This window comes from Stegostoma tigrinum, chromosome 33 (genome assembly GCF_030684315.1).
Source record: "Stegostoma tigrinum isolate sSteTig4 chromosome 33, sSteTig4.hap1, whole genome shotgun sequence".
Lineage (NCBI taxonomy): Eukaryota > Metazoa > Chordata > Chondrichthyes > Orectolobiformes > Stegostomatidae > Stegostoma > Stegostoma tigrinum.
In genome coordinates this window covers 21,196,345-21,222,144 of record NC_081386.1, presented here as the reverse complement: position 1 = coordinate 21,222,144, position 25,800 = coordinate 21,196,345, and the positions used below count along the sequence as shown (strand labels likewise).

General features: G+C 41.1%; 1 protein-coding gene across 7 annotated transcripts in view; it reads left to right on the top strand.

Moving 5' to 3' along the window:
* Positions 1-25,800, top strand: part of dmxl2 (Dmx-like 2) — a 132,210-nt gene that overhangs the window by 64,207 nt on the left and 42,203 nt on the right. For 6 of the 7 annotated variants that reach the window (XM_048562600.2, XM_048562599.2, XM_059639308.1 and 3 more), the window contains exons 16-24: positions 748-864; positions 3,223-3,432; positions 5,858-7,546; positions 8,385-8,495; positions 13,291-13,460; positions 18,739-18,836; positions 21,860-22,025; positions 22,447-22,711; positions 23,467-24,551. In XM_048562600.2, coding sequence (XP_048418557.1) covers positions 748-864; positions 3,223-3,432; positions 5,858-7,546; positions 8,385-8,495; positions 13,291-13,460; positions 18,739-18,836; positions 21,860-22,025; positions 22,447-22,711; positions 23,467-24,551 — 3,911 coding nt within the window. The remainder of the gene's footprint in view (positions 1-747; positions 865-3,222; positions 3,433-5,857; positions 7,547-8,384; positions 8,496-13,290; positions 13,461-18,738; positions 18,837-21,859; positions 22,026-22,446; positions 22,712-23,466; positions 24,552-25,800) is intronic. The other variant, XM_059639307.1, reaches the window with a different exon arrangement.

Below are 25,800 nucleotides of genomic sequence, written 5' to 3'. Positions count from 1 at the left end.
AATATCCTCACTGATATCCCTGCAAATCTTACAAACCCTCAGCCAGGCTGGGCGCCCCAATATACGTGTCACTTCTCAGGCTAGTACTCGCAGTATTGAAGCACACCGATTATGAACAATCAACTGCGTTGGGTGAGCCATGTTATCTGCCTGTCACAAGACGTCATACCTAAGCTGTCTACTCCAAGCTTCATTGCAGAAAGTGATTACCAAGAAAACGGAGGACTACTTTGAGGATGGACAGAAATACGATGTCTTCTTCAACCCTTGAGAATCAGTAGTTCATGACCACCTAATCTGGAGAGGAAACATCTGCAAAGGAACCAGTTATTTTGAATGTCTCTGTCAGGACCAGGTGGTACAAACAACGGAAGCTGCATATGAAAACTTGAGTATGCCGTGGGAGAAGTACTGAGTTGCTGAAGTGCCAATATTTGGATACGGTATTCAAAGCCGTGTGTGCAGTGGAGCATTGTACTGGAACTATGAATAGGGAATTTATGACTGCCTCTTCGTCAACTGATCATTCTACTTAATTGCTGTTGGGGGATTTTGCTATATGCTATTGACTACCTTCTTACTTTTCAAGAAGTTTCTACACTTTAAAATACATTTTGAGGCAACCAGAGAATATGATCTAGCACTTTGTAAATGATTGCCAGACACAGAATTTTACTGTAATACTTAATTTGGTTACTTTGGGAATTTTGGTTGCATTTTGAGTTATTTAAATTTCTGTTACTTAAGGATGTCGTGCACCATCATTCTCTGAAAAGTTTTACCTTGTGGTGATAGAAAGAGACAAGAGACAATCATTTCTTCACATGTGGCGTCTCCATTTGAAATCTGTGCAGCCTCGTGTGGGTAGGTATTTTCACATACATGACAGAAATTAGCTTACTAAATCCGTTATTGAGATCAGCACATGTATGAAATATTTATGAAGCATAAACCTGTTAATGATAACATTAAAATAGGACTTTTTGTGTGGTATCTAAAAGGAAAAGAGGCTTTATGTTGAGATCAAAGAGGTTTTTAAATTTGCTTTTGTAAAGTGAAAATCACAGGCAAGACCAGCGTTTATTGCTTTGAGGAAAGTAGTGGTAATAGAACCACCTTCACCCACTAGCCCATTCATTGTAGTTGCAATTTTTGTACTGTTAGAGGGGAAAACCTGAGCTTTTAACATAGTTGCAGTGAAGGAATGATATATGTAGTTCCATATCAAGATTGTTTGACTTAGAGAAACTGGAGGGTGTTAGCATTCCTACGAGTTTGCTGTCATTGTTCGTCTTTGGTGGTAGAGCTTCCAGCTCTGCATGGTGATGTTGACAGAGTGTTGACAAGTTGTGTCAGTACAACTTGTGGATGTTAGACACTGCTACCACTGCACATGGGGGATAAAGAGAATCATATGTAAGGTCATCGATGAAGCCACAATAAAGTGACTGCTTTGACCTGTAAACTGGTACGCCTCTTTAGATTTGTTGGATTTACATTCATCCAGGCAAATGGAGAGCATTCCATCACACTCCTCACTTGTTTTGTAGATGATAGACTGGTTTTGTGGAGTCAGAGGTGAGTTACATACCACGTAATTCTTAGTATCTGACCTGCTGTTCCAGCTGCAGTATTATGTGGCTGGTGGAGTTACGTTTGTGGTTAATGGTAACTCCTTGTGACGTTGGTTGCAGTGAGGTTGAATATCAAAGGCTATTAGATTTGCCCTTGTTGAAGATGATCTTTGCCTGCATTTGTATGACATGAATGTTACTTCCATTTATCAGCCCAGTGATGTCTGTATCTTGTTGCATGTGGATGTTGACTGTATATTTGAAGAGTTCTGAATGGTCTTGAATGCGTCAGGGGACATTTACACTCTGACTTTTATGTTGGAGGGAAGGTCTGTATACAAACAGTGGTCACCAGAAAATAAGGGTGATTTGAGGATAGAGGGACAGTTTGCTCTTTAAGAAACCACTGTGCTATAATGGTAAGAGAATAGAGTTGGTATTCTGGGTAGATGAAATCAAACATGAAAGGTATTTTTCATTTAAAGGGATATTGGAATGAGTGTTGTCACTGAAATCCTATCTTCTCGAATATGACATATTCACTTTGTGCATAGATTATGTAATGAAATTCTCAACCACAGAAATGGAGCCCATTGATTGTCGCAGAATATTTATATGCAGTACCATATTTGTATATAATATTAATTTTTAATTCAATTTGAGAAAGTATGTAATCATAGAATCATACATTCCCTACAGTGTGAAAGCAGGCCATTCAGTCCATCAATCTGACACTCCAAAGAGCATCCCATCCCACCCGGACCCATCTCCCTACCCTATTCCTGTAACCCTGCATGTCCCATGGCTAATCCACTTAGCCTGCACAAGTTTCGACTATGGGAGAAAACTGTAGTATCTGGAGTAAACCCATGCCAACATAGGGAGTATGCAAACTCCACACATACAGTTGCCCAAGGGTGGAATCAAACCCAGGTCCCTGGCACTGTGAGGCAGCAGTGCTAACCACTGAGCCACCATGCTGCCCACAATTTATATCTTAATACCTGGCTTAACTTTGATATTTAATGTACATGTTTTGTGTGTTTTAAACTCCTTAAAAGATTTTAAAAGTTAGTTTATACAGATCCAGAAATATTCTGTACATATATAATTGCAAAATAAACTTCCTCAGATATTCTGCAAGTTAAAGTTAATTAGTTAGTTTGCAAATAACTTTTAATATAAATTCTTATTGTAATTCTGTTATTTTTTCCTTCCCTTTTTTGATAACATATTATGAGTATAATTCCATTTGTAGCAATTATCAGTAAATTCCTTAGATGGTACAAATAGTCAATGCCACCAGCTACTTTATCTTCAAGCATCACAGTCAATGTAAACCTAAAGATACACAGATGTCCTTAGAGTAGGACAATCAGATAATAATTAGGAATGAGAACCTTAGCTATTGTTTCTCATTTCCATTCACCTGAACAATTTAGTGTCTGAAGTAGATTCCTCAGCACAGACTCACAATTGAGCCTGAAACATCGTGTCTTGTATGATTTTGTATCAGAGTGTAGAGCGTGTACCTTGTGAACAATGTGTTAAAGGAACATTTCTGTTGGAATCAGAATGTTCAAATTGGAATTTCTAATTGTTGTATTTTCTTTTCTTTTTCCTTACAACCAAACTCATGTCTCCAAAGTGAACATATCGGATAATAAAGTATCTATACCAGAGGAAAAGAGCTTTAGCCTGTCTCCAAATACTTCTGTTTTAAATTCTCTTCCACGATCTGCATCGGTTGCTAATCTTCAGTCTGCTAGCAAGTTGATTCTTAGCTCTGAATTAGTTTACAGTCAGCGGTTAAATATTCCTGAGGGAGTGGAAGTAATCAGAGCAACTCCTTCTGCAGGTAATTATTTACACTATTTTAATGTATAGAAATTCTTCTTCTTCCTGTTAATTTGTTGGTTTGCATACATGTCTAATTCTTTGAAGGCCATGCTCCTGACCCAGTAGTTTTATAGCCACAGTGCCAGCAAAGGCTTTAAACAGAGCTTTTAGCACTACTAGAGAGCAAGTCTTTAAAGCAGCATGCTAGACTCAGCTGGGTTGACATCAGTACAGGTTGACTTAGCCATGGTGGGAGTTTGAGGATTGAGTCAAATATTGAAAGATTTATTAAGTTTGGAAGTGGTTGCAGTGAGGAGAGAAAAGACTGCAAATTGTGGCATGTGCAAGGTTTTGTTTCAAGTGGTGATGGATTGGGGAACATCAGCAATCCCTATGTTGGAGATATAGTCTGGTGGTCTTAGATTGTCATAGTGCTGCCGAACTTGGGCATTCAGTGGATTATGGCAGAAAAGCATGATGGAAATCAGTAGCAGTTGGGACGTAATCAAAGTGTGGGGCTGGATGAACACAGCAGGCCAAGCAGCATCTTAGGAGCACAAAAGCCTTGACCCTTCATCAGAAAAGGGGGATGGGGAGAGGATTCTGAAATAAATAGGGAGAGAGGGCGAGGTGGACCGAAGATACATAGATAGAGGAGAAGATAGGTGCAGTGGAGAGTATGCCTCCATACCACCTCCCTCACCCCCATCCCAGGCCCCAAGATGACTTTCCACATCAAGCAGATGTTCACCTGCACATCTGCCAGTGTGGTATACTGCATCCGCCGAACACGGTGTGGCTCCCTCTACATTGGGGAAACCAAGCGGAGGCTTGGGGACCGTTTTGCAGAACACCTACGCTCGGTTCGCAATAAACAACTGCACCTCCCAGTCGCGAACCATTTCAACTCCCCCCCTCCCATTCCTTAGACAACATGTCTATCCTGGGCCTCCTGCAGTGCCGTAATGATGCCACCCATAGGTTGCAGGAACAGCAACTCCTCATATTCCACTTGGGAACCTTGCAGCCCAATGGTATCAATGTGGATTTCACCACCTTCAAAATCTACCCTCCCCCACTGCACCCCAAAACCAGCCCAGCTCGTCCCTGCCTAACCTGCTCTTCCTCCCACCTATCCTCTCCTCCCACCTCAAGCCACACCTCCATTTCCTACTTACTAACCTCATCCCACCCCCTTGAATTGCCTGTACTCCCCGGACTGACCTATCCCCTCCCTACCTCCCCACCCATAATCTCCTCTGCACCTATCTTCTCCTCTATCTATCTCTGGTCCGCCTCCCCATCTCTCCTTATTTATTTCAGAATCCTCTCCCCATCCCCCTTTTCTGATGAAGGGTCTAGGCCCAAAATGTCAGCTTTTGTGCTCCTGAGATGCTGCTGGGCCTGCTGTGTTCATCCAGCCTCACACTTTATTATCTTCGATTCTCCAGCATCTGCAGTTCCCATTATCTCTGACGGCAATTGGGAGGTGTTGGAAGTGCTACATGGCATGAAGCATGTGTCAGGATATTTCCTTGACCTTTTTAGTAAGAAACTTTATAAGCTAGAGGCATATTATGTCTTTACTTTAACTGTATTTATTAATTTTTGACAACATTGTTTTAAAACTGCATTCTGTGTTCTAGTCTCTGTATTATAAAAGAATGTACGTGTACTGAAGAAGATACCTAAAAGAATTTCCTGAAATGATGCATGATCCAAGAGGTTCCAACTTATTACAAAATTTGTATTTATGGAGGCTGTTTGGAACAAGAGACTCTCAGAGCTTCTTGATGGAAGCCTTTAAAGTTAAGAAAGGTTTGATAGAGTAGATGTTGAGATGTTTCTATTTTTGGAAAGACCATAATTAGGTCATTAATACAAAGTAGTCACTAACAAACCCAACAAGTAATTCAAAAGAAAGTCTGTCGTCCTGGTGGTAGAACATGGAATCATTGCCACAAGAAATAATTGAGGTAGCCAATACAGGTTCCTTTAAGAGAGAGGTCAATAAAATCATGAGGGTGAAAGAAAAAGAAGACTGTTTTGATGGGATTAGATGGAGGAGAAAACTTATGTCTCATTCACTTCCTCCCTCCCTCCTTCACTTTCTTGCTCCCTATCTGTCACACTTGCTGTTTCTCTTATTTTCCTGTATAGATGTTGCCAGATCTGCATGTAGCCATCATTTTTGCATGAACTGTTCAGCTTTAAAAAAGCACATCCGCTCAGCAAGGGTTACTAAATAGTCAGCTTGGCTACACATACCTTCCCCAAACCTTCTTAACAGGGCAAAACTTAGGCCCATGTATTTCACCCTTATCATCCTCTCTGCAATGAACTACCCTGCGCCCAGATAAGGGATTGATTTCATTTTTTTCACTTACTTAAAATAGAGTGTTTCACTTCTGCAATAAGAATGTTTGCTTCTTTTTTCCTTTTAGGTCACTTGAGTTCATCTTCAATCTACCCAGTCTGCCTTGCACCTTATCTGATAGTGACTTCATGCTCTGATGGTAAAGTGAGATTCTGGCGATGTAGTGTGGATAAAAGTTCCAGTTCAGAAAACTTAGAGAAAGTACGTGCTTATCAGTGGGAAACCTGGCCTTTGATGAATGAGGAAGGAGAACACAGTGACAGTGCAGTTAGTATTGCAGGACGACCAGTGGCCGTAAGCTGTTCTTACACTGGACGGTTGGCTGTTGCTTATAAAGAACCTTTACAGCCTAATGGTGTTATGCCGAAAGAGTTCACAATGCATGTCTCTATATTTGAGTGTGAATCTACTGGAGGATCAGAGTGGGTGTTAGAACAGACAATACATTTAGATGGCATAGGAAGGGTTGGAAGCGTCCTGGACTCCCGAGTTAGTGTAGATAGCAATTTATTTGTGTATAATAAATCTGATCTTTATCTCAAAGGCAACCACATAACATCAAACATAAAATATTTGGTGCACTTGGATTGGGTGTCAAAAGAAGATGGTTCTCATGTTCTTACAGTGGGAGTTGGTTCCAAAATTCTCATGTATGGCAGACTGTCGGGGATTGTAACTGAACAAGCCAGTAGCAAAGATGGGCTGGCTGTTATTACTTTGCCACTAGGGGGAAGCATTAAACAAGGAACCAAGTCAAAATGGGTATTGTTGAGATGTGTAGATTTGGTGTCTTCAGTGGATGGAACACCTTCACTTCCAGTTTCTCTTTCCTGGGTGAGGGATGGTATCCTGGTAATTGGGATGGATTGTGAAATGCATGTGTATGCACAGTGGAAACATTCGACAAAATCATTAACTGATAACGACAGTAGGAGCTTGTCATTTTTTGAAGAATTAGTTGATGCCTCCCCATTTGAGACTAAAGTAGTTTCAAAGCGACACAGTGTTGCTGATGCAACAAGCGGTGTGGATGATGTATTTGGAGTCCCAGGAATGGTTCAAGATGGTGGATTGTTTGAAGCTGCTCACATTCTTTCTCCTACTCTTCCACAATATCATCCCACTCAACTTTTGGAACTTATGGATTTGGGCAAGGTGCGCAGAGCTAAGGCAATTCTTTCACATTTAGTAAAATGTATTGCTGGGGAAGTTGCAGTTTTTAGGGATAAAGACCCTGGAGAGGGAGGAGGTCCTCGACGTCATCTTTCTCGAACCATCAGTGTAAGTGGAAGTACAGGAAAGGACACAATTATAGCTGGAAGAGAAGGTACACGTGATTATACTGAAATAGACTCGATTCCACCTCTGCCACTTTACGCATTGCTATCTGCAGATCAGGATACATCCTACAAAGTTGTTGAAGAAACTCCTAAAGTAGACAAAGGTTCACGAACACAAAGTGAAAATGAAACGGACAATCAATATGCTGATTTGTTTCAGTCTCCCAGTGTAACTACAGATGACTTTGTTGACTTTGTAATCGAAAAGAAGGAATCTAGATCTAAAGTCATAAATTTATCCCAGTATGGGCCAACATACTTTGGGCCAGAACATGCCCGTGTGCTTTCCAGTCACCTGATGCATTCAAGCTTGCCAGGACTCACGCGACTAGAACAGATGTTTCTCGTAGCTTTAGCTGATACAGTGGCTACCACAAGCACAGAAGTTAATGAAAATAGAGACAAGACCTACTCTGGTATGTGTATAATAACTTTAAGTTATTTTTTAACACAAAGTTTATTTTTAAAATAGTATTCGCATAAATCCCAAGCATTTATACTGTAGAAATAGAAGAGGTACTTAATAAGTAATTTTACTTTGTTAATACTGTGTGTTTTTGATTAAGAATTATCTAAGCTGACTGGAATCTCATAAGCTGCCTATTACACTGCTCAGTTATACTTCTAATCAAATTTAGTATCCCGCAGTCATGGAGTTTCCCTGGAATACATTGTAGTTTAAGTGAAAATCCTTGCTGGATCAAATGCTGCAATACTTCCTTATTTGATTTTTCTCTGGCATCTAGGTAAAGAAATATTTTGAGCAATACTTTTCATCTGAAGATAAAACACACCCTCAAGGAGTGCCTGTAAAACTTTGAATTTTGTCATTTGTACTTAATGTAAATCATTTCTATTGGAGACGTCCATTATCTGAGTTGCTTTAATCACACTGCCCTTAGACACTTTGGTGTGTCATATATAATTCCTGCATTCTCAATGTTAAATCCTGTCAATGTCATATGCTTATGACGTTAACTGCTGCATTCATTTCAACCATTTTTATCTGCATGCAAAAAAGTTGTATCTATATAGCACAAATGTTAACATGAATGACCTATTAATGTTAAGCAGCTGTACACTTGTTTCCCTCAAAAACTGAACTTTTTTTTTAATAAAGACTGACTTGTAGGCACAATTCTAAAGCTAATGTAATGGAAAGCAGAGTTAAATCTAAAAGTTGGTCTGTGTTATTTATTGGTTACCCTGGTAAAATCTGATTGAATATTAATTCACTTTTTGTCTTTTTTGAAGGAGGGGAGACACTGGATGAATGCGGTCTACGTTATTTGCTTGCTATGCGTTTACATACGTGTCTTCTGACATCTCTGCCTCCAGTCTACAGACTTCAACTCTTGCATCAAGGTATGGGATTTGAACAAAGCATCACTCTTCAATTTAATAGTGAGCTATGAATAGTGAACTATTTAATAGTCAACTATGATGGAGGGTGAAAAAGCGAGCAGATAGGTGGAGATGAAACCTCAAATAGAATTGAGACAAGAAACGTAAAAGAATTGCACATCCATGGTGAACACGAGGCACTCACTGCCTGCAAACTGGAAACTCTGAAACTGAAGTAAACATCAGAAGAATCGTGGATGAAAGTGAAGAGGGTCTGGACATGGGGTGAAAAATGTAGCCAAGGTAAAAAGAGATGTTCCGTGGAGTGTGACCTGGTAGAAACAATAGCTTTGCCGAGGTGGTCCTGTTTGTGGATTTTGGGTAGTAGATAGAAGCTTTGGGGTTGAGGGACTATGAGCTGGGAGACTGCCAGGGGCTGGGAACGAGATTCCTAGATGAAGTGAGATTAGTGACAGGCACAGTGGTCTCATGCTTGATGATGGGCTCATGGTCCATGGGGAGATAGAAGGAGAAGAGCATCTCATTTTCAGCTTAGGGACCCTGCAGCCTCCAGGACTCAACATCGAGTTTGACTTTTAGAGCCTGACTACACCACCTCCATTCTCAACTATTGTCAGGCATATTATCCCATTACATGCGTTGTTTTCACCACAGCCTGCTCATTTTCACTTATTCAACTTCTCTTCTGTTTTGGCTTACTATCAATAATCCCCCTGTCAATCTACTTTTTCATAACTCTCTCTCTTTCAAGCCTTCATCTACATCTGTCCGCTCACCACCACCTCCCCTCATCCTCAGCCTCAGCATCACTCCCAATTTTTCCTAGCTGCTATCAGTTCTGGTGAAGGATTACTGGACTTAAAATGTTAACGCTGCTTTCTCTGCATATATGGTGCCAGACCTGCTGAGTTTTGCCAGCAATTTCTGTTTCAGATCTCCAAAACCTGCACTTCTTTAAACAAGATTCTTTGTTTTATTTTAACTTCAAGATTTCCTTTGTTACCAACCATTACCTCTTTGGTCTCCTAAACTTTGATCTCAACCTGCCCAATGCCGGCCCACACCCTCTGGATCTCCAGCCTATCGCTCTGCTCCCTTTACATTCAGCAACAACTCCTTTTGTCGCCTTCCCCTTGCCCTCTTAAAACTGTCTCGGCATCTCTGCCTGCATCTTTCTCCTAGCCATTACAAACATGCATAAATCTCTTGTCTACATCCATTTCCCCACTCCTAACCCTCTGTTTATTCCAAACAGCTCAATGGACATTCTATATCTATTCTTTGTACATACATTTAGGCAACAATGGGTAGAGCACAGTATAAAGGAGGAAAAAAATTAAGGCAACTAATTTTCAGCTAGAAAGCTATGACAGTAGCTGCATGTCATATCTCACCTTGTCTTGTACCAGGAAAATGCTGCAGTTGGAGAGTAACAATATAAAATAATATGAAAATGATTCCAAATGTTTTGACTAAAGCAAAATGTTAAGTTCTGGCTGTTCTTTAAAATACAATTATGCTTAAAAACAATTGATAGCAGCAAGATCTTCTTTACAAACCATGACAGTACCAGGTCTGCGGTAAAAAAGTTCTGTTCTAGCAGCATGGGCCTACGCTATGCTTGATTTATAACCATTATCTGTTCGCATTTGGGGATATTAAAGAACAAAAGTGGTATGATATCACAAATGCTTCTCTCTCTTTCTCGGTACACATTTTTCCCCTTGATATCGGTGTGCTTTTAGCGCATAAGAGCAATCCCCTGGTGCAGTGGTTTTCAACCAGTGAGCTGCCAAAACTTTGGGAACCAGCGCTACTTAACTGAGCATTGAGGCTGTGCCCCTGTGTCAGATCTCTTCCAGAGCTTTGTCTGTCATTGAAGGCAGCATCTGCTGGCACCACACGTACCTGTTGACTGCGCATTCCTAGACTTCTGATATTGCGCAATCAGTATGAAAAAAGTAGATGTGCCATGGAATTATTTGTCTCATGGAAGTATGCCTTGATACTGAAAAGGTTGGGAATCACTGCCCTAATATCCCGCCAAACTGGCTCTTCTCTAAATGTGCTGAAGTAATAATGGCATCATAGCAGCAGTCAACCATGTTCTTGTTCGCTTACAATCTGGGGTATCCTCTTTCCTAACCTAGAATTTGTTGCACACTGTAGAACTCTGGGTTTTCAATTGTTGCATTCTGCTAACTCCAAATTAACCAGGATTGATGTATGATCATCAATTTTGTACAACTTGTCAAGACACTGAACATTGCATTCATCCACAGATTCATTTGTACCTCAAATGGTACAGGCTGTTCTTTGTGGAATTGTTGTGACTCTATAAGGTACCATTAACTATGAAGAACTCTACAATGTCACCTCACTGATCACTAAATTTTCCAGAAGCTATTGATGCAATGAGTTGAATTGGTTCCCCAAACTGCTCTAAAATGGAGAAAAACAAAGTGATTGACGTCTGGATTAGGTGGACCCTTGAAAAAGAAATGGAGTTGGGCAAGAGCTGAATAAACTATCTTATATTTTTCTAGTTTGTATTTGGAAACATCTCTGATTCAACTGTGAATGGACATTGGATTATTTGACTCATTTGTTATCATTCTTGTCTCCGAGTCACATGATTGTGGGTTCAGCTCCCATTCCTGGCCTACTGGCGAGCTCCAGTGCCATTGTTTGAAGTGTTGTGGTACAGTGGTACTGTCTCTACATCTGGCCCAGAGCTCTGAGTTCGGTTCTCACACCAGGTCTCATTGTCCAGGGAAGGAGCATTCATGATGCAATTTACTGGGTTGATAGGATGACTGACACATCCCACTATTCTCCCAATGGTGAAAAGTGAATGCTATCAGCAAAGCATGACAGGAAGTATTTGCTGTGAGACAGCAAGTAATGCTGCATGCAAGATTTAAAAAAATAATCAGTGTGATTGAAGTAATTAATGGAACCTCTTATAACTATGTGAAACTAAGCCACTACTCATAGATAGCATCTCTGAAGTAACCTGTATATGACAAAAGGAGGGACGAGGATGTAACCTTTGGGTACTTCAGGGACAAGCTGTGCTAGATGCTTGGGACAGGTGGAAGGGTAACCAAATAGAGAGAAGGACTGCTGAGAAGAAGTAATGGAAGAGAATGGAGTAGTCCACACAACAAAGTTATTGAGGACAGGAGTTATCATGCAGCAAGACTGCAATCGCAAAGGGATCTGGATATTATATGCCACAGCTGGCAGTGTTTCTGGTGCGTTTTGTGGCAACATGTAAAATGGCTTCGTTGCTGAAATTGGCAGCCCATCATCATCATAAGTAAATAATTAAGAGTCAAACAAGACCAAAGAAAATTACAGCACAGGAACAGGCCCGTCTGCCCTCCAAGCCTGCACCAATCCGAATCCTCTATCTAAACCTGTCACCTATTTTCCAAGGGTTTGTATTCCTCTGCTCCCTGCCCATTCATGTATCTGTCTAGATATAACTTAAATGATGCTATCATGCCTGCCTCTACCACCTCCACTGGCAACACGTTCCAGGCACCCACCACCCTCTGCGTAAAGAATTTTCCATGCGTATCTCCCTTAAACTTTTCTCCTCTCACCTTGAAATCGTGACCCCTAGTAATTGAGTCCCCCATACTGGGGAAAAAGCTTCTTGCTATGCACCCTGTCTATACCTCTCATGATTTTGGAGACTTCAGTCAGGTCCCCCCTCATCCTCCGTCTTTCTAATGTAAATAATCATAATCGACTCAACCTCTCCTCATAGCTAGCGCCCTCCATACCAAGCAACGTCCTGGTGAACCTTCTCTGCACCCTCTCCAAAGCATCCACATCATTTTGGTAATGTGGCGACCAGAACTGTATGCAGAGTTAATTGAACTTGTTATAAATTGAGCTGACATGAACAAAGGTGCGAAGAAGAGGAGCATTTGAGAGGCGCCGCGCATGCACAAGGGGCAAGCTCCCAACCCATCCCAAGGAAGCCATTCTTCTTCCCACACCACCTCTCCAACAGAACCTGGTCGTGTACTCCTTACCACCTCCATAGGATCCCTCGACACTATGAAATCCTGAGACTTGCCTTTGAACAGCCATCTTCCTTTCTGGGCTCCTTATGCAGCCTGGGAAGCATCACTTTATACATATGGAAGCAGAATCGGGCCATTCAGCCTGTTGAGGCTTCTGATATTTGATCATGGCTGACACATGGCCACATTTACACTCTGGAACTGCTGAATGGTCAGTTTCACTGACAGTTTAAGTAGGCAATATCTCCTCCTGAATGAGGAGTGAAAGCCCACTCTAAGCCATTTCAGCACACCATGTGGCTGTCTGCTCCCTGTATACTTATCTGCGATGCTGTAAGTGCTTGATTCTGTTTTGGCCAATGGATAGAATAAAAGGAAGACTGCTGGAATATAAACAGGAAATTCTGGGATAGGTAAGAGCAAATTTTAGATAAAAGAAGTAATGGAGCTGAGGAATTGACCTTTATTTCTGTCTGTGAATATATTTAAGTAGATTTTAATTTGTATCTCAATCAGTCTTAACGAAATGTGTTTGAAGATATATTTTGTGCTTCCTGTATCAGGATTTTTTTTCCTCCGTATAGATTAGTCAATAAAGTTATTTGTTGCTTTGAACCAGATACGTCATAAAGTGACAAATCTAATCTTAACATCTTTACACATCTTTATTAAATGTTTATGCTTAACATGTTTACATTTCTGCATGAGGTGGTAAACATGTCAGTGGATATAGAAATTGTTATTATACTTTGTAGGCTTGTCCACGTGCCACTTTGCTTGGGCCTTTCATTCTGAAGCTGAAGAAGAATTGCTTAATATGATTCCTGCCATGCAGAAAGGAGATCCTCAGTGGTCTGAGCTGAAAGCCATGGGAGTAGGTTGGTGGGTTCGAAACATCAATACACTCCGCAAGACCATTGAGAAGGTATTGTAAATGTAACTATATTTTAAGAATTCACAAACAAGAATACATAGAAATTGCTGAATAAACACATTCATTAATATAAAAGAGATGTTCCACACATTTTGTGGGCAATGTGGAAGTTCTGTTTTTTGCAACCGGCTGATATGTTCTGCTTTATTGTGAAGTTTTGCAGTTGTAAAGTGTAAAGTCCTCATTCTCACTTTAAAATAAAAGCATCACTATACGTCGTGATGATTTGTCATTACCTGTTCACATCGCGACTGAGCTGTTGTAAGTGCAAGTCCTTCTATATTATTGTATTCCGCTTGAAGAGTATAATGAGATAAAAAGAACCTGGACAAGGCCATAGTGCACCCCACCCCACTCCATACCTGCTCCACCATTCAGTGAGATTGTAGCAGATATGTATTTTGGTCTCAATTCCACTTTTCTGCCTGTTCCCATAGTCCTCAACTTCCCTATAGTTCAACAGTCTGTCCATCTCAGCTCTGAAAACATTCAACAGTCGCCTGGGATATAGAATTGTAACGGTTCATGTTCAAGACATCCTCAACTCTACCTTAAGAGGGTGATCATTTATTCTGAAATTATGTTCAGTTCATTCTTTCAGCATCTACCCTGTTAAGCCTTTTCAGAATCTTCTTTGCTTCAATAAGATCACCTCCTGTTCTGCTAAATTTCAATGAGTGTCCATAAAACCTGCTCAATCTTTCCATAAGACTATCCCTTTATCCTGAGAGAGAACCCACTTTTGAGGTCCTACTGTGATTTGATAGTAAGTAGCTAGCATTCTATTTTTTGTAGAATTCTTGCTAAATTTTATTCATTTAGTTTACAAAAATATGGTAACATTTGCCAGTAAAAGGGCCTATTCCTTTGTCTGGGAGTCTAATCCACCTCTACAGACCCCTTCTACCACATCCAGCAAACATCATCCTCCTGGACACTATGCCATGGCCTCCCACCATCCCTCGACCTCTTAATTTCCAACAGCCATCGTGATATCTATCACCTCAATATCTCCACCCCCTCACTCACTCCAGCCTCTTCCCCCATGGAAAGCACAGCCCTCTGTTCCCTCCGCTCCCACCCAAACCTCACTATCAAACCCGCGGATAAGGGAGGTGCAGTAGTGATATGGCACACTAACTTTTACGTCGCTAAGGCCAGGTGCCAACTCTCTGACACTGAATGGTGGAGCAGGTATGGAGTGGGGTGGGGTGCACTATGGCCTTGTCCAGGTTCTTTTTATCTCATCCTGGATTATGAGCCCACCCCTGACCACCATACTATTGTCTCTCAGATCATTCATAACATCATCACCTTAGGTGGCCTCCCACCCACAGCCTCCAACCTCATCCCAGCCCTGCTCAGCCTGTTTCTATCTCCTTCCCAAAATCCACAAACCTGACTGCCATCAGTCGACCCATGTCTCTGCCTGCTCCTGCGTCACTGAACTCGTCTCCACTTACCTTGACACTCTCTTTCCCACTGGTCCAGGAACTCCCTACCTATGTCTGGGACACCACCCATGCCCTCCACCCCTTCCAAGACTTCCAATTCCCTGACACCAACACCTCATCTTCATTATGGACATTCAATCCCTGTACACTTGTATCCTCCATGCAGGTGGCCTAAAAGCCCTCAGCTTCTTCCTCACCCGCAGGCCCAACCAGTCCCCCTCCACTGACACCCTCACATGCTTAATAGAACTTGCCATTGCCCTTAACAACTTCTCCTTTACTACTGCCACTTCCTACAGACTAAGTGGGTCGCCATGGGCACCCACATGGGCCCAAGCTATGCCTGCCTCTTCGAAGGATACATGGAACAGCCCCTTTTCCGCTGTTACACTGGCACTATTCTCCACCTCTTCCTCTGCTATGTTGATGACTGCTCCCACGAGGAGCTCCCACGACTTCCCACTGCTCAGACGAGGAGCTTGAACAGTTCAACAACTTTACGAATACCTTTCACCCCAACCTCAAATTCACCTGTACCATCTCGGATACCTCCCTCTCCTTCTTGGACCTCTCCATCTCCATCTCTGGTAACCGCCTCGAAACTGACATCTGTTTCAAGCCCACCAATTCCCACAGCTACCTGAACTATACCTCCTGTCACTCACCCTCCTGCAAGAATGCAATCCCCTACTCCCAATTCCTCTGCATCCGCTCTTAAAATGGAGCATTCCACTCCTGGGCATCCCAAATAATCTCTGATTTCAAGGACCACAACTTTCCTCCTCTGGTGATCAAAAGTGCCACTAACCACATCTCATGCTGCACTTCTGCCCTCATACCCACTCTTTCCCCCCCGCCCCCCCAACAAAAGTAAAGACAGATTCCCCTTGTCCTCACATGTTACACTGGATGCAGAGTTTGGTGGGGTATCATCCTCCACTACTTCTGCCACCTACAATCTCACCCCACGACCAAAGAGATATTTCTCTCCCAATCCCTATCTGCCTTTTATAGGGACCGCTCACTCCACAACTCCCTCGTCTGCTCCACACTCCCCACCAACCCTATCATACCTGGCACCTTTCCCATAGGGACTGCTACACCTGCCTCTACATCTCCCCCTCACCTCCATTTAAGTGCCAAAGCTAACCTTTCACACCAGACAAGGGTTCACCTGTAGATCAGTCAACTTGGCCTGCTGTATCCACAGCTCCCAATGTGTCCTCCTCTACATTGGTGAGACCAAGCGTAACTTGGAAACTGTTTTGTAGAGCATCTGCACTCTGTACGCAACAAACGACAACACCTTTTGGATGCCAACCATTTTGACTCCCCCCCCCACCCCCACCCAACTCCCTGGGTGACATGTCCATCCTGGGCCTCCTGCAATGCCACAGTGACACCACACACAACCTGGAGGAGCAACACCTCATATTCCATCTTGGGAACCTGCAGCCCAATGGCCTAAACATGGGATTGACCATTATCCCCAGACTTATCCCATGCCCAACTCTCCCTCTCGTCCCCGTCTCCTTGACCTGACACACCTTGTCCATCTTCACTCCCACCTATCCGCCCCTCCTATTCTACTGACCAATTCCCACCTCTCCCTGTATCACCATCCCACTTACCTTCCCCAGCCTCACCCTTCCTCTGTATTTATTTCCCAGCTCCCTCCCCACTTCCCATTTCTGAAGAAGGGTCCTGACCCGAAATGTCATCTTTTCTGCTCCTCTGATGCTGCCTGGCCTGCTGTGTTGTTTCTGACACCATCTTTCTGCAGTTCTTGCAATCTCTGATAGATTTCTTTAAAGTAGCTTTGGTTTTCCCTGTTAATTTGGTGAACATGTACAACCAATAATGTGAAATAGAATATGAGGAATATGGCCATATCTTTCTGATTTTGCTGTGCATTGTGTTACCTCATATCTAATCGAATGTCAGAAAGAGAAAGCTACAAGGAATTTGAGGCAGAGGAAGGAAGAAACCTTTAATTACTTTAAATTACTAGCAGTAAAAATATGCTTCTGTCACTGGTTGAGATGATTAAGTTTGACTATGATTCTCATGACAATTCATTGAATAACCTGCTGGACCTCACTGTCTGGACTCATGCATGAAAGTTTACAAATTTGGATGTGACATCAAAGGAATGGTAGTATCCAGGAAGTATTCTGGTAGTATTCTGTAGAAGAAATTTTAAAAACTGCAACCAAGGAATGTGAATGCAGGAATTGTATGATGTGATTTACTTATCATATTTCAGGCTGCTCTGCTGTATTACTCTTTTTGCATTGGTAATTTTTTTCTTATCAAGTCATTACTAGTTTAATAACCAACTATTGCACAGGGAGCAATTGAATAAACTCCGAGATCAGGAGGGTATGTGGTCTGTCCAGTGGAGATAAACATGGTGACAGTAGCAATTGCATCGTAATTAGTGTATAGTAATTTTACCTCTGCTTTGGTCCATTTCACTGAGGGCCAAGTTAAAATCAGCCGTAAGCTGCAGTCACTTCAGCATCCTCCTTATTTGGCTGCTAGTCCACCAATTTAAAATTCTGGTGCCCCAGTGGTATTAACATTGCCTGCCTATAATATCCAAAATCCCTGTGGCCCCTTATTGATTGTCTCACCACCTCCATTTGATCTTAAACTTTATCAGAGAGAGACTTTTAAGCAGTCACTTTTAAGGGGCCCTGTGGCACAATTGTAGTTTCCCTGACTCTAGAACAAGAGCTCCAAATTCAAGTATTACCTGCCCACTGGTGTGCCATAACAAGCCTGAATGAGTTGATTAAGATAATAATCAGCCTCTTTCTGAATTTCTCTTTCTCTGCCTCAGGGTCTGCTTTTCTTTCACATTTGTGAAGTTACTTACAGCTTTGGTGTTTGTTAACGGCATTACTGAGAAAAAGGTTCATTTTGCTAAAGCTTTTCTCTTGTACTCATGAGGACATTTTAGAAGAATATAAATTTGAGAAAAACTAACATTTATACTGCATGACAAGAGAACACTGAGTGGTTGATTGCCAGAGTGCACTCTGGCAGAGGTATTGCTCACGGACAATGCACTGATTAATGCTGGTTGATAGCTAACACTTAAGCTTTGTTAAATTTTAAACTGGGCAGTTTAAACACCATTTGATCAGGGTGGTTACTTGAAAAATGCATCAGTGGCTGTTCCATATTTTGTTGGGTTGAAACAGGTGCAGTGTATGTACTTGTTCTCTATCTCTGCCTGTGTTAATATGTAGCTTCATGTACGTGCAACACTGCAAGCCTGACTGACAATCTTAATTTAGTTGTCGGAATGATTTCTCGCACCCTCAAGATTATCCAGCATACGTAGAGTCACATCTAGTGTCAGACGCTGCATTACGAGTTTTACATGTACAGCCTTCTTAGATACAGCCAGTACTTTGCTTGTTGCAAACAGCTGAAGGGACATGCTGTTTAGTACAAAGTCTCAGTCTTTGGGATGTATGACCTGTATGCTTAACATCACACAGGAATATGCTGCAGTGTACTTTTTTAAACATTACTGTAGTCCCATATACCAAAAGTGGTTCTTTTTGTGCCATATTTCTGTTTTAAACCCATTTGCATTAGTGCTCTCCTTACACAGTTATAGCTTCTACTTTCACACCCTTTAAAAGTGACATATCCAGTTATGCATCATTGCTGATACTGACTCAGTAGCAGCAATGCTTTAGATATTAGCAATTGTGTCACAATTTTATTGAATCAACTGCTCCAGTTCCCTAATGTGAGGATACATTTGTGAAAGTGTTTTATTTTCACCTCTTACACAGGTTGCTAAAGCTGCTTTCCAAAGAAACAATGCACCAATGGATGCTGCTTTATTTTATCTTGCTATAAAGAAAAAGGCTGTACTTTGGGGCTTATTCAGGTATGTCTGATACAGAAGATACATAGTGAAGCCATTTAGGACAAAGGTGAACAGCGAAGCTTTTTCATTAAATGTCTGTTCTCCCTTCAAGTTGTGTCTTTCATACAGAACTAACCCTGATTATTGAAAATCACATGCCATCATCTTTTGTAAACCTCAATGATAAGGTTGTCTGTTTGTAGTTCTTCGATTACTGATTTGACTAAGTTGTCAGAGAATTCTTTCACCTTAAAGGATGACATCTTCTCCACCTCAGCAAAATTGTTTTCTTTTAGAATGGAAGGGTTTTTGTTTAAAGTTTTTCAGCTTCTGCTCAAACATTTAATTAAATTAAGAGAATATTGTAATTTGAAGATGTTATTGTACCGCATTTATATGGCTTATGCTGTTGAAAGCTTCTACCATTAACCCACAATGGGTGTTTAGTCATCTGGGTGATTTTAACAGTAAATTTTAAATCCGTACTGATACTTCCCATAGTGCTTTCAATGCATTCCTACATATTCGTCAAAAGTTTGAGACTTGCTGTCCTTTACCTAATTTGAAAATGGATATTGGATTTGTTTATTTCATTTTGACACCAAGTGCCCAGGTTACTTTTCAATGAAGATATGTTTCTTTTGCCAGACAGAAATTTTTTTTAAAATTGTTTTGGGTTACATTCTCCAATGAAGTAAATAAGTAAGTCCTGAAAAATATATATCATAGTTTTTCCTTAAGCCAATGCTTCAGGCAAAGCTTTAGAAGGATGCTCAAAATTGTTACTTGAATATATAATTGTCACCTCAAATTCACAAATATTGGATGCCACATTGCACTCCAGACCCAAAAATGTGGCACTTGTTTCAACTGAAGGGTTGGCATAGTTTAGAAATTAGTATGTTAGCGGAAGGAAAATGCTTTGGCAGTTCCAATTGTGACACATTGGACTATGGGTTACTGCTACATATATTCACCTTCATAAAAAATTTGGGATTGATTATGAAGAAGCTGATGTGCTGAAGATCAGAAGGAAGGGCTTATGTTTTAAGAAATATTGAGGAATTAAGATGTTTATACACAATGAATTATTTCTTTATACCAGTGTTCACAAATAAAGACTATCAGAGATTTGATTTTGATTTATTTATTGTCACGTGTATTTTGTACAAAATACCGTGAAATCTGTTATACAGTTACTTCACTCTCTGGTAACATCTTCAAATAGAGAAATATACCAAAACACAAAATATGAAGGTAGTAAAATAAAGAAATTCTTGTCAAATGCTCAGCCATGTGCTTGGAATAGCCAGCCATGACTCCCTTTGCTGCACCACTGGAACAAGAGTTGCCACTGGTGCCATCTTGCCTCCACTGATATCACTGCCACCACGAGCCCTCACCGGACCTCACCAGTGCAGTAACAACCTATGCCACCAGGTCCTATACCAGCCCAAACTGCTGCCACCTTCATGAGTGTGCGATGGATGCAGAAACTGTGGGGAACGTAGACTCACCTGTGCTGCAGTGCCATGAGTCGAGTCTGGGCTCATGTACTTGATGGAGAAACCGCCAGGAACCCAAAGCCTCTGATGTCTCAGCCACAAATCCGCGCTCCGCTCAACTCACTGCTGCTAATCCCATCGCTGCTACCGAGTTCTTCGCAAGATGCAAAGAAAAAGATGAAAACCAACTAGAAAAAGAAAAAGCGGGCAGAGCAGACAAGTCCCATGCTCAAGGGTCTTGCTCCGTTGCCTTTAAGATTAGTGAAAGCACAGGCAGCGAAAGTTAGTATGACACTGGGAATTTATATTGAAGAAAATTGCTTTCTTTATTGAATGACATTTTTATCCAGTGTGTGTCTTATTCACAGCCTAGGATTGAATTTTATTGCATCAGCTACTTGATAACAGCTACACTTCTTCTAAAGCAGTCACACTAAGCTGATTTTCAGTGCATCGATAAAGATCTGGACTTCAACCAGAAGATGTTACTTTCCTGTTTTATTCTTTAAAATATTTTGATATCCTCTGTGGTTTAATGCAAAAAAGAATATTGATATGATTTTTGCAGTTTAAGGGATAGTACCACCTAAGTGCATCTTGAAAATATAACCACACACATTAAAAGACAGAGCATTGCCAAATCATTTACATCTATCAATTCTTTACTAAGATGTTTTGTTACGCATTCGTTTTGGAAAGTCAAATTTAAGTGCAGAATACAGCGTTAATGGCAGGATTCTTGGCAGTCTGGAGGAACATATGGGTCTTGGGGTCCACATCCGTAGACACCTCCAAAGTTGCTACCCAAGTTGATAGGGTTGTAAAGAAGGCATATGGTGTGTTGGCTTTCATAGGCGGGGGAATTGTTTTTAAGAGCCACGAGGTTATGCTGCAGCCCTATTAAACCCTGGTTAGACCACACTTGGAACATTGTGTTCAGTTCTGGTTGCCTCATAGGAAGGATGTAGAAATTTAGAGAGCGTGCAGAGCAAATTTACCCGGATGCTGCCAGGACTGGAGGGCAGGTCTTATGAGGAAAGGTTGAGGGAGCTAGGGCTTTTTTCATTGGAGAAAAGAAGGATGAAAAGTGACTTGATAGAGGTGTACAAGATGATGGGAGGCATAGTGGATAGCCAGAGACTTTTTCCCAGGCCTGAAATGACTGTTACAAGGGGGCATAATTTTAATGTGATTGGAGGAAAGTATAGGGGAGATGTCAGAGGTAGGTTCTTTACACAGAGAATGGTGCCCATGTGGAATGTGCTGCTGGCAGAGTAGTGGAGTCAGATATTTTACAGATTTTTAAGCGACTCTTGGATAGGCGCATGGAGGATAGTAAAGTGTAGGATAGTTTGATTTTAGTAGGATAATACATCACTGGCTGAAGGGCCTGTACTGTGCTATACTGTTCTATGTTCTATAATATTTGACGAATGAAGAGGAGCAAACAAAGTTGATGATCTGCCTTTTACTTCAATGATTAGTGTTGATACTTCATATGTGTTCAAATCTAACAAGACAATTGTGTATTTTTCTCAGATCTCAGCATGATCAAAAGATGACTGAGTTTTTCAAACACAATTTTAGTGAAGACAGATGGCGTAAAGCAGCTTTGAAAAATGCATTTGCTTTGCTGGGTAAACAGCGATTTGAACAGTCTGCAGCATTTTTCCTTTTGGCTGGTTCTTTAAAGGATGCTATTGAGGTAATGTTGGTCTTCCTTGTTCAAATCATAATTGACTTTCTTCAAGGTAACATCTAGTCACAACAACACTTTTTTTTGTTTTTAATAATATTTTAACTGCTATAACTGAGCTCTCTTTACTTAGAGCTAAAGCTCTGAAGGTTTCCCAGCTTTGTAACAATGTATTTGAGGAGCCAAAATTATTAAATTAATATATAACATTTAATTTTTTAGTGACATTTTAACGTTATAATCTTTGTCTTTATTTTAAGGAGAAAATATGATTTATAATACTTTTTAATATCAAAATTCCACATGTTGCAATAAGACTAAAATACTTTTCCCACAGACTCATTTGCCATTGCTTATTCTCACTTGTGTATGTTTTGCTGATTTCTGATGAATCTCCTCAAAGGCAGGATTTTTGCCCATGTCTTGACAGGTGTGTCTAGAAAAAATGGATGACATTCAATTGGCCATGGTTATTGCAAGATTGTTTGAAGCTGACTATGAAACATCCTCTACATGTAAGTCCATTCTGTATGAAAAGGTTTTGGGCTGTAAAGCAGACGGATCCGAATTTGTGCCGAGCCAGTTACATCCAGATCCATTTTTGCGAAGTATTGCATATTGGACTCTAAAGGATTACTCTAAGGCATTGGATACACTTCTGGAACAACCTGTGAAGGGTAGTGATGAGCATCCAGGTATGAAGAATCCATTGAAGTGTATACTGCAGTCTGTCACCTCTCACTCAGCTAGCTTTGTATTCTTGCTGCCCCTCTCTTTTGTTCCATAGACTTTAATTTTGCTATCACCCCTTTTTGTTGCACTTTAGCTGCATTATTTGAGTGTTCTTTTTCTTTTGCATCTAGACATTAATCCTTGAAATTGAGTCACGTAGCACCTTTTTATGTCCTAGATGGAGTCCTGCATCACCAAAGTGGCAGGCTGGTGGTATGAGAATAATTTTTGACTGGAGGTTTATTGCCCAGCCGTATTTTGTAATGATAAACTAAGTTTCCATTAATGGTGTAAAGAAGAGATCAAATCCCCTCTGCTTTAGGTCCTTGTAGTGTAATACTGTTTTGCTGTGAACACTCAGTGCCATCTCAAGCAATACTGGAGATAACAAATCCAAGATGACATGCCGGGGGTAAAAAAGCAATCCTAGCTTTCTGGTGCCCAGCCCCACAAAATGTAACCCTTGCCTCCAGGCCCCAGTCCCATGGGCTGCTGCTGGCTGATATTATCCATGACCACAGCTCATGTGAGATCCCAACTTAGTCACCTCCGTTCTCCACAAACTGAACTGATAAATGTTCTAACAAGGCTCAGATCTTGCTGTTTTTGTGAATGGTCACTGCACAATGGGCTGCTTTAAAAATTTAAAAATAGTTATGTGCAAACTTGCAACTCTAAATTTTAACTGCTGTAAATATGTTTTTCTGTTATGTTACAGGAGTCCTCATAAAGTCTTGCAATCCTGTAGTATTCAGCTTTTACAATTATCTTCGTGCTCACCCCTTGTTGATGCGGAGACATTTTGCTTCACCTGAAGGCTCTTTGGCTACTTTAGGGCTTGTAACAGAAAAAAGCAGTGAAGATGAAATCAACCTTATTGAGAGGAAATTATTTTTCTCCACAGCAAATGCCCACTTTAAAGTTGGTTGTCCTGTCTTAGCTCTCGAGGTACTGTCTAAGATACCAAAGATCTTGGCAAAATCAAAAGTATCCTTCAAAAGTGAAAATGGCACATTGAGTACTCAAGGGCAAAATGGTGTTCATAAGCGTCGTGGAATTACTGAAAGTGCTCAGTGGTCACAGACTGTAGCAGGTTCTTCTGGTCTGGACAGGGATACCAGTAATACTGCTGGCTTTGATTGGAGTCAGCCATTAGTGTCATTTGCTGAAGAACCACTAAAACTTGAGTGGGGTGATGATAAAGATGATGAATTTGAAGAAGAGGATTCTGGTGGGCTGAGTATGAAAGATGCAGAAATAAAGCATAAGGCTGAAGAGGAGGTAAAACATATTCCTGAAGAATCTCAGTCTCTTCCGAAAGAAGATTCCACTTCTGACTCTTGGGTTGATGTAATAGCGGAACAGTTAAAATTCAGAGCATGCTTGAAAATTCTAATGACTGAACTTAGGACATTGGCTACAGGATATGAAGTAGATGGAGGGAAGCTCCGATTTCAGCTGTATAACTGGTTAGAAAAGGAAATTTGTGCTATGCATCAAATCTGCAATTATAAAACTGAAACTAAAGACTCTGTTATTGAAATTGATACAAAGACCAGTAGCTGTCTTGACCAGGAGGATATAACTCAGAACACAGAAGGAGCTTCATACGAAAGGCATCAGATCGATCGGCGGAGGCTGCAAGCAAAGCAAGAGCATGCAGAAAGACGGAAATGGTGGCTGCGGAAAAATCAAGCCCTGCTTCGAGTTTTTCTAAGTTATTGCAGTTTGCATGGAGCTCAAGGTGGTGGGTTAGCTTCAGTCAGAATGGAACTTATCTTTCTATTACAAGAATCACAGCAGGTATAAGACTCCAGAACTGGTCAGTAAATCAAGCAGAGTGAAATACTACCATAAAGCTTTAATTGTGAGAATCTAGAAGTCCTGCACTCTAATGTTTTCAATTAAGTACTCTTCCTGCTATTATGCATGTTTCCTCGTGTACTGGTTATAAGTCTATTTTTGTTTTTCACATTTTCTATTTGCAGTTGTCATTTTTCCCATGCCCATAAAGAAAGATGAATGGGCTGATTTTCAATGGTCTCCACTGGCTGGTAGAAGGCAGTAGTATGAAGTGCAGTATTGAACTTGCTATTTCATAACCATTCCCAATCTACCCACTTTTATTACTGACCAATAATGAAAATTGGCAACCATATCAGCTGCTTGTTTCAAGTGGGAATGTTTTTGTAATATACAAAGCAGAATCTTACCACTACCACAAACCCAACCTTCAGGAAATTGGAACTAATGCTTCACCATTACCACTTCAAGGCTTTTCACATTGAGATTGAAACCCAACAATAAAAATTCAGCCAGTTGGGTCTGATTTTCACCTTGGGCACACACCATTGGAGAGATAGCTAAGTCAGGTATGGTCCTGGTTCTGGAAAGGGTGTGATCATCCTCCTTTTAAGGACCTTGAGGGAGCTGTTAGATTATTCCCTCCTCCCCAACCCCAATTCCTCAGAATCAGGATGCTGCCAGTTAGCACTAATGCAGCACTCTCAGCTCACCTGTAGTATGCAGGTGAATCCCATTCATCACCACTCTTTCTGCTGCTACTGAAGTCTTTCCAGTATGCACCCAGGGTGAAAATCGGACCCACTGGGCTGAATTGACATGTTTGGGTTGCAATCCTGATCTTAGTCTCCATTCTAAAGCTGAGCCTAAAGAAATCACTGCGAGATTTTTCTTTGGTAGTCACTTCAAAAGCTGCCTCTGAGAGTCTCATTCTTTTAAGCAAGGTGTGCAGACCAGGGATATGAGAAGCCAAGTGGAATGCCTCACTGCAATATCTGGCTGGCGGCCCCTCCAAGAGAAGTGGGTTACTACATAATGTAGCTGATGCCAGTCTCAATAAGTCAGATTCTAGAGTGAAACCTAACTTGACAGAACATAAGGTTTTTTTAAATTTTGTCTTTGCAGTTTGGTTACCATAGTGGTCAGTCTCTGAACAGACTCACAGATCGAACTTGTTTTCCTTTATTGAAATTACGTTCTCACACAAGAAAAGAAGGAAATTGGAAAGATTGTAAACATTGCAAAGAAA